The sequence below is a fragment of the Toxotes jaculatrix genome, chromosome 14, assembly GCF_017976425.1.
Source record: "Toxotes jaculatrix isolate fToxJac2 chromosome 14, fToxJac2.pri, whole genome shotgun sequence".
Lineage (NCBI taxonomy): Eukaryota > Metazoa > Chordata > Actinopteri > Toxotidae > Toxotes > Toxotes jaculatrix.
In genome coordinates, this window is record NC_054407.1 from 11,307,387 (window position 1) to 11,317,290 (window position 9,904).

Genomic DNA, 9,904 nt, shown 5'->3' on the forward strand with positions numbered 1-9,904 from the left:
CCTCTGTGAAGAAGATCCTGTAAAATAGATAAGCTGTCTGAATTGTGATGTATTATGGACAGGAGCCGAGACGAGAATGAAAACAGTGAATGTTATTCTTCTGAAGAGAATACGGGAAAGAGAACAATATGTGAGGTGCTGCACCAGCAAACCAGAGAAAGAATAACCAGTGTTAAGTGTTATTGCTTAATGAATGGATGACAGCTTCAGTCATTATCCGCCAAATGCATTAAATAACAACTGTTTTTGCAACATTTTTCTTTGACCCCACTCGAAAAAGGGCAACTTACATAACTCTGTGGCCATTAAATAAATGTACTATCCTCAAATGTGGTAACAACAAAAACTCTTGCTAAAAAAACAAAACAAAACTGAAGCTCAGTTTCCCATATTGACAGCTGGCATGAAAGTTAAGCATGTTTATTGAAGTGAGAGATCATCTGGCAACTTTTGCTTATAAAGGAATTTATTTTTGGGGACCGAATCATTTCTGTTTTTCAAATATTGCCTCATTATTTTTTGGGATGCAAATCTCTTCCAAACTGGACACATGGTGTTACTGAAACAAACCCCTTCAGGTGCTTCCAAAAATCGCTGAGTCAACATTTTAATCCTCTTGTGCTTTGTCAGCCTTGAACTGAACAGTTACATAATGCAACTCAAATTGTTCTATTATTCTATTATTATAAAGGTTTTTTTCAGCATATACGTTAAAGCAAATAATAAAATACAACAGTGAACATACATTTGTGCTGTTTTACAGATCACACTGCACGTGCCCACGTCATGCAGCAGTACGTCAGCAATAAAATACATGATCCGTCAGGTCCACGAGGCTCCGTTCTTCCAAAGAAAGAAAGAAAAATTTAATCTGTGTAGATGACCTCCTCACCGACCTCCATCTGAGTGAGTGAATTTCATTTAGGAAAATCTTTTAACAAGCTGTTTGTGTGTCAGAGTGGATGGCAAACACACAGTGACACCTCACTCAGTCTCTGTAATGAGAAACAGACACTGAAAAGCAATAAAACTGCTCATTTGGATGCTGCTCCTGCAAGCGAGCCGTCACTCCTTTGCTACTGTCTTTCCTCCTGGGGGCTCCCGAGGAGATCAGTGATCGTCCCGGTGCCTGTGATTCCGGTGGTGAGAGGATTGGAAGTCTGCTGTGGGGAAATCTGTCCCAGGCCAGAGCTTCCCCGTCAGGCTGCGCAAGGCCTCAAAGCTCCCAGAGACAGAAAGGAGAGGAGGGGGAGGGACATCTCTCACTTCATCCATCGACTTCAGGGAGCGGGATGGCACTGGTGGGCAGAGGCATGGTGGAGAGGTGTGAGTATGTGTGTGTGTGTGAGAAAAAGAAATTTATCTGTGAGTGTGTATGCATGCCTACAGACCTTTGGTCTCTGTGTACTCTCCTTGGCTGAGTTGACTGTAAGGGTCTGGCTGAAGATTGGAGGAAATGAGCAGAGAGAAGGAGAGGAGCAAAACCTGGACATAAATACAGACAGTGGGACAAAAACAGGCCAAGCGAAGAGGACAGAGGGAAATGACAAAAAGCACAGGGAAGAGAAGAAAAGGAGTTATTAGGCGTAACCTACATACAGTTGTGCACAAAAGATGAGCGCAGGTGCTAACATTTGACTCAATTAATATCTTAAAGGTAAACACAACAGTTAATCAACAGTGGAACACAGGCAGTGGTTTGTAATGATGTACTTACACATTAAAAATCACTGCCTGGTTTTCAGCTATATAATAGACAGAGATGAGCCTCCTCACCTTTGTCCATTATATATCTATACCTCTACCTGTATAATTTAGTTGCTGCTGATTATGCTGTCTGAGCAAATTCTCAGTGGTGCAAATGAATAGTGTGATATATCTCACCAGGATGCAGGTCCCTTTGTGTGTAGTTTTGCTGGAGCTGTTAGGAAGAAGAGCCTGTAGCCGGTTTAGCTGCTCCAACAGAGCACTGCAATACAAACACAGACAGGAAGATGAAAGGGATTGTGTAGAAGTTTCATGAGGGGCCACAGCTTCCTTGATATACAGGCATCATTTCTGATGATGGCTGGCAACTAAAACAACGAAAAGAAGGGCAGCACGAGGCGGGAAAGTGTGCGTTTACGGCCTCTTCCCACGGTTTATTTCAGTGCACCGCAACACTCTGCCAGCAAGCGTCAGGAAGAAAGCAGCCTAATGAGATGGCAGGATGAGGAGGAAGCAAAGCCAGATAACACCATGTCAGGCTTTAAATTTGGAGGGGCTTTGTATTTTGGTAATTCTATGCGGAGCCTCCTCAGCTTTGATTTTGAACAAGTTACAAAGGCCTCTTAGCCAGGCTGTCAGCATCTTGAAGTGGTGGGAGGCCTGGGGACAAAATCAATATAGATCAATGAAACAGTGACAGACATAACAAAAGTACAGAAGAGAGAGTGAGACGTGACTCATACAAACGGTGTAGCTCCGTAAAAACAAATCCAACAGTGAGATGAAACAGCAAGCAAAAAGATAAACAGAGACATTAAAATACTTCAGGCAGCACTTTAGAGGTTATTTTGTTATTGATTTTCTGAGGATGCTAACTTTTTAGCCACTCAGACATGATAATTTGCTGCTTCTCTCCATTTTAAATTAGTGTAAATTGAACATCTTTGAGGATTGGCTTGTTGCTCAGACACAACAAGCCATTTGAAGATGCCACTTTGGGTTTATGTAAATCGAGATGGGCATTTTTCACTACTTGCTCTCATTTCATAAACAAAACAACTGAAAGCAACACACAGGTAAATCAGTAATGAAAATAATCATTAGTTGCAGCCCCTTGTTGGGCTCATTTGAGGACTCACTTGTTGGTCTCCTCCAACTGCTGGATCTTTCTCTGCAGCTCGAGGTTGTGAGCACTACACGCAGACATCCTACAGAAAGAGGACAGAAGACAAGCAAGAGACAGAGAAAGGAAAAGCAGATAAGATGAGGAAAGGTTTTTCAAATAATACAGTGTTATGATGCTTCATTGTCTCCCCTTCATTTCTCTCTTTGCCAATATCTGTGTGCTGCGTGTTATCTCGCATCCCATTCTGTCATCCACTGACTCCACCCTTCACCAACCACCTCCCACCGCCCCCCCCCCCCCCCCCCCCCCCCCCCTCTCCATGTTTCTTTTTGTCACTATGTGTCACCCTCCGTTATGACTGAGCCGAACCGTAACTGATAATGATATCCTGTTGATATGCTCTGCTTGCAGCTGGCTTAATTATCAACAAATGCTGACTCCGCTCAATGGGAGTGACATTCTCACCCCCATCACAAAACTTTTGTTATCCAGAGGCAGCAGGACTCAGGCTTGAATGAGCTGCCAATAGCTTATTATATATTTAAAAACTCCTGTAAGATCATTTGAAACAGTGTGGGTGTTTTCACAATGGTTTGTTTTGAGACCCCATTGTAAGCCCACAGTCAATTTTACATAAATTTTTTAACAGAAGGTAGAAACACAAACTGTTCTCAGACTTAAGATTTATGTTTATTGATTCACATGGAAAACACCATGGTTTCTTGGTTTATAGATTACCACACACTGGTCACAGCTTGTCCATCTTTTTTCCTCCTCTCTACCTCTATGATTTTCAGATTCAACTTTGATCCACGGCACCTTCACACAGTTTCTGATGATTCCTCTATGAATCAGTGATAGCAAATTTTAGAGTCCAGTGGTGCAAGGAGTACCATCTGAAGCGCAGCGTCAGTAGCACCTAGCAATCGTGCAAATAACCCAGCAGTGCTCGTAAACAATAAATTGTAGGGGTCTGACAAAACAGAATTGTGTGGGGGCTTTGCTGACTGTCCTTTTTTGAGGAGTCTTTTGTCGTATGAATCAAACTACAAGCTCCAACACGCAGCATCATTTGCGGAGGTGTCATAGGCGGAAGAGCAAACGTGGGGGTGGCAGGCAGGATTAACAAATCTGGTGACAAAGGCTGGCTGGCTGTGTGGTAGGGCTCATTCTGCACAGCCTGGAGGTAGAGGAGAAGAGGGGGAGGAGGAGGAGGAGGACAAAACTTATCTCCATCTTGGCAAAACCTCCTGTCCCTCTATTGTGAGATGCTGCATCATCTACACACCATCTTCAGCTTCTGCTTGATCCCACCCCCACCTCCCCTTCTCCAAGCTGCACACAGTGCTGCTGGCTTTCACACTATAGTATGTTTTCTGTCCAGCTGACTCCAGGTCAGACACAGCAAAGAGCTGAATTAGAGCAGCTGCACTGTTTATGTAAAATATTCTGACTGTGCTTGAAATCACATTCTGAGACTGTTCATTCATTATATGGTAATGCTTACCATATATACCATATCTTTTTCTCATATTATGCAAATGTGTATGTTGCTCTCCATGACTGAGTTGCCTTCTTCCATTTGTATGTGTAAGGTCACACAAGGATAATTGCAATGATTTGTGTGCTTAGAGCACCTCCCTCTGTCCCTCTGAGTTTTTGGTCATGTGGACATTTGTCTTTATGTCCTGATCTGTTTTTTTGTTACATACACAATACTTCTGTAAGCGAATTGTAGCACTATTTAGCCAAGCTAATAACACATTCCTTTCGATGGCAATGTCCGTTTGTCGGTCAGTCCACCTCTTTGGTCCAGACTGAAACATCTCGACAACCATCACATGGATCGAGATGAAATGTTGTACAGACAGTCATGGTTCCCAGACAATGAATCGTACTGGCTAGATCTTCTTACTTTTCTTCTAGTACCACCATGAGCTTGACATGCACAGTTTTGTGTGAAATGTCTCCACAACTGAATGAATGAATGAACTGCCATAAAAATTTGGTATAGATATTCATTTAGCGATTTTATAATGCACATTTTTCACAGTTCTCATGTGGAGCTGTCCGCTAAAAATATCAATCCTCAGTGTGCCTGGATCATAATCAACAATACTTGTGGATAAATAAAGCAGTAATCTTCATGTATTCTCAGTTTGACAACAACATTGGTAATTGTCTATTATTGCTGTGAGGTTTTGGCGATGGATCCCCCTGGTTCAGTTAACTTTGTGTCCAGCTCTTTGAAGCCATTTTCTCTTGAAAAAGTTTGAGTTCCTTTAAGTATCCAGTCTTTCTCTATTTGGTCAGCCATATTACTATTTAATTTGCTCTTTGTCTTTTTATTCCAGACACACCACTGCTGCTACTGTAAATTTCCTGTAAGGAGGAGACCAGATAAACACCAGGTATCCCCAAATGAAAAAGCTTTCATGATTTCTAGTGTGTCAACAGTGATAAATAGTCAGACTGGTTATTTTCATCCCATCCATTCAACAGTATGTTATAGTTAATTAAGTGTATAATAAAGCAGGCTCATTATAAAGTGCCTCAGAGTACAACAAATGGCTACAGATAAATGTTTAATTTTCTAGACCAAGTTATGCAGAGATAATGTGTTGAGTGAGGATGGTGAGTGCAGCTGGCTCCTACCTTCCCTCCAGACTATCAACATATTCCCTCTTCTTCTTCCGACTTTCTTGAGCCGAGCGCTTGTTGCGGATTTTCCTCCGGATCTTCTTCAAAACCCTCTCTTCAAACTTGTCAGGGAGATGAAACACATGGGAGGATAGGGACAAGAACAAATAAGGAAAAAAAGGGTGAATGAAAGGAAACTATGTTGAAGGATGGGGGTGGGGGGCTGGAACAGGTTGTGTAACTGGGGATACAGATTTAGATTTAGATCCATGAATGAGTGTGTGAGTGGATGTGTATGGTGTGTGCGTGGAAATATCTGCCCTACATACATGTGAGTGTCTTGCTCATGTACCTTGGACAGGGGCAGTTTGCTTGGCAAGTTCACCCCTTCTTTAGCCAGAAGTGTCTTCTCATCCTCATCAAGTACAAGGTCTTGCAGGGAATGCTGGGGGATTCGTTGCGTCTGTGAACCAGATGGGCAGAATATTTCAGTTAAAGTGACTCTCTGAGCAGCTCGCCCAAAAGAAGGCACAGGAGTGGACCAATAGCTCATAAAATTCTGTTTATCTGGTGCAAAGGGTGCTCCCTTGCTCTCAGAGTGGGAGAGCAGTAGACCACACAGTTAGCTCAAAGTGCACTTATTCAGAACACTGAACTAAAGTATTTTATTCAATACCCACATTGGTTAGAAATCTGACAAAATTTCATTCTTTCACTGAAATATTGAACTCTTCTGTCCTCACTTTCTGTCCCAGGTTTGACAACAGCAGGTCCTTCACTGTGAGCATCTGACTGGACGACAGCGGGGGGCTCGGCTTCGTAGTAAGGTAGTATGCGATTCCAAGCTGCTCCTGGAGGTCATCGGGCTCCCAGCCTGAACGTTTGAACCAGTAAAACCAGTAAAACAGCAGGTGATGATTTTGCAAAATTGCCACCATGTGCCACCATTCAAAGAAAACACAAAATGTTCAGGTTGCTGCCTGTCTTAAACTAGACCTCTGTGACTGCTGCACCCTGCTGTTCTTTTACAGTCCACTCTGCAAAATATATGTCACGCTTTTCTCTATGTTTGATATCTTTGTGTTGTTGCAGATCTGGTTTACTCATTCAATTTCAAAGTATTTTTTTTTTTAGAACTGAGGGGTCATCAGCAGTGTGAAAAGGGACAATTACTCAAAAGACTTGCCCTCAAAAGACAACTGACAAAGACAATGACAATTGCACAACCCCTTAAAAATGAAATGGGAAAACCAAATTATTTGCTCTTTGAAAGGACCTTTAGCCTTTAGAGGCTCAGTCAATAGCTCTCATTTTTCTGGATAAATCTCACATTAAGGTCTTACTTTTACACCTGGCTGTTCAGTGCCCTGGTTCACTTGTTCCTGTAGTTTTTGTGCATCTTAACCTGACATTATTGATTTATTGACACATTATTGAAACAGTGTACTGTTTCATGGCTCCCTTTGTGGCCCACAAGTCTTACAGATGCTTCTTGTCAGTACAAAATGCCAATATGTAAATGCCACTGTAAATATAGTCTTACTTAGATCAATGGAAACATCGGCTGTTTTTTCATTTGGTGGCAGCTGATTCTCCAGAGGTGGAAGCTGAGGGATAGATGGCAAATCAAAGGCCGGAAAAGCTGTGCAGGAGGATGGATGAGGGCTCTCTGTGGGATCTGTCGGGGGGTCCTCGTTGATGCCACTATCTGTGGTGCAGGGTGACCACAGGGGGGACGCTGGAGCAGAGGAGGAGTCATTCCCACCCAGCAGGGCATCTAGAAAGTCATCAGCAGTACTTCCCTCAGGACTCAGGGTCTGAAGAGGAGGAGGAGGAGGGTATGTATACGTAATCACACAACACTATCGCCGCTCGCTTAATCAAATAATCATATTCCCACACACGAGCACAAACAAGAACATTCAATTCATTTAGCTCATTTGCCTGTGAATTTTTGCCTCATAGCTGTCAGTCAGGGTTGTGGCCACACAGGAGAACACAATGAAACTGTAAATGAGCTCATATACATCATAAGATTCAGCTCAATGACACATGACTCTTGTTGAGGAAACAGATCACATGCAGCAGTCAGACTTTCATGATGAGATTCAATGAATTTTGAGTGACTCTGTTCAGGAGCGAACTGTGCAGAATGACCGCCGTACTCACATCATGAATTGTGATAGTCCACGGTTGGTTGCTGTGGCAACAGGTGGTTTCATCTGTGTTCCTGAGCAGGAGGTCAATGAAGTCCAACCCACCGTGCACCTGAAAAAAACAGCTGCTCTGAGTTAAAGTGTTTCTCAGGTTTCTTAGCCTAAAGTTGTTTTGTTGGGGTTTTTTTAGCTGCCTTTGTCCTCTTACTGCTTGACTTTAAAGAATGTGACTAATATCTTCAGTTGTGTTTCAAATTGTTGTTGCTCAATCTTATACTTGCCTTTGACAAAGACTCCCCAAATCAATACACACCTACTTTTACTGTCTTTAAAAACTTTTTTTTAAGCATGCTGAGTCTGAATCATTCTCTAACAGACAAACCTATAGTTGCACCCAGTATTCTGATCACAAATGTGTCTTACCTTGTCTGTAGCCAGCGTCATAATTCCAATATGAAAGTTGGAATAAAAACACAACACACAACCAGATCAAGATGATCCTGTGTGGCTTTGTGTCCAGGAGGAATGCTTGAGTCTGTTTCAAGGGACAAAGTTGAAATGCCATATGATACAACTACATTCCCCCAGCCCAGGTGATCACTGTCCAATCCAGTGTTTAGCAGACAGCTGAGAGAGCCAATCGGCATAACAAGAAGACTCGCTGATAGATTAATTAGTCAAAGTTGCTCCCAGGTTGCCCAGAGTGACCTTTGATGTCATAATGACAAGTCAGGATTTATTAGCTGTGTGGTTTCACATTCATTTTTTGTTTAACAGGATTGATTTAGTGCTCATTTTTTTATTGCTTTCAGAGACAGAGGGTGGACAGGGTCACGCTTTAACTTCATCTGTCAATGTCAGTGGAAAGCTCAGGTTTGTTTGAATTGATTTTTGTTTGAACCAAACAAAAACTCACTCCTCCTTTCTCCACTCATCAGCTCACTTGTGCTTGAAATCAAACATATAATACATTATTATTATTATTATGAATAGTGATATTAGACATCAATCTCTTCTTAACACTTCACATAGTCTTCTATTGCAGAGGTAGGGCACTACCTGCCTAGTGAGTCTGACTCAGTCACTCACTTTGAATTAAATTCATATTTTCTCAAAATTGGCCCAAGTGGCTTTTTTTTTAATAGAAAACTTTCCCCCAGTTTCTTTGTCTATTGATGAGGCACTCATTAATGTTCATTTTCCATATATTCCAAGAAAGCTGAACAAAGATAACCTTTTTTTGCTTCTCTATAGTAACTACCAAGCCGCGCCTCTCCATTTATCTTTATTGCCGTAATTAGGAGCATCTGTTTCGTGCTATTTCTAAGCAAACACACCATAAAGCAAAGGAATTACATAATATGTACTTGCAGCAGTGACACAAGAGGAACATTTGCAAAGACATATCTAACTATTATCACAGTGGGTAAGAGATTCTTTCAGTGGCAGAGGTATAGTACTTGTCGTCAGTTTAAAAAAAAAGTGGAATCCATAGTCTGTCTTCTAGTTTCCAGAATGAATCTTGCCGCAATCCCTCCATCACTGCTTTGACTTCAAAGAGTTGTTACACCTCTGAGAAAAGACACTCATATGATCATCTGGCAGCTCAAATAATTGAGAGCCATTTTCGCTTCTCTTCACATAATTTCTTTGACATTTTTGCCTTCATCAGACAGTTCAAAGTAGCCTGAGATATATTTTCTTTTGATTTTCTTGTAAGTTTCTTTTCTCTCTGACATTGCTGCCTTTGCTAAACCATTCAGAAGTGACAGGAGTGACTGGACTATGCAGGACAGATTCATTGTTATTTCATTACAAAAAAAAACAACAATCAGGCAGTGGGTCCCCTGTATGAACCCTCTGTGATCCTTATCCTTTAGTCTTTCGAGTACTTTCCTCTTAAGTATATTTGTTGCATTAAAATCCATTTATTTATGATATGAGAGCCCAGATTATCAGCGCTGTAATACGCCTGCTTGCATAGCAGCGGAGCTCTGCTATCTTTATTGTTGTTCTATCTTCAGATTAGAGAGTTTCAAAGTACATGCAGATGTTATCTAACCAGGACATTTTTAAGCACATCTCTGTATACCAAGAATCATTTGCAGCTCAGTACAGATAATTGCTGTGTTATTGCTTATGATATCATACTGTGAATCCACATTATCGTGTCCATTTGGATGTAGGTTACAGAGGGTCAAGAAGAGTTAAATCCAATCATGGGAATGTTTCGGATTAAAGGAAAGGATATACGTTCCTGAAAGCGATTCACCGT

The 9,904-nt window shown here is 41.6% G+C and overlaps 1 protein-coding gene across 1 annotated transcript; it reads right to left on the reverse strand.

Moving 5' to 3' along the window:
• Positions 1-782: 782 nt before the first annotated feature.
• LOC121193063 (cyclic AMP-responsive element-binding protein 3-like protein 3-B) lies at positions 783-8,073 on the reverse strand. The gene is made up of 10 exons (XM_041055182.1): positions 8,012-8,073; positions 7,643-7,844; positions 7,017-7,290; positions 6,217-6,347; positions 5,826-5,936; positions 5,489-5,595; positions 2,847-2,915; positions 1,885-1,969; positions 1,392-1,485; positions 783-1,298 (listed from the first exon to the last, which is right to left on the reverse strand). The coding sequence occupies exons 1-10, from the start codon at positions 8,071-8,073 to the stop codon at positions 1,111-1,113; spliced, it is 1,323 nt and encodes a 440-aa protein (XP_040911116.1). The 3' UTR covers positions 783-1,110.
• Positions 8,074-9,904: the final 1,831 nt, after the last annotated feature.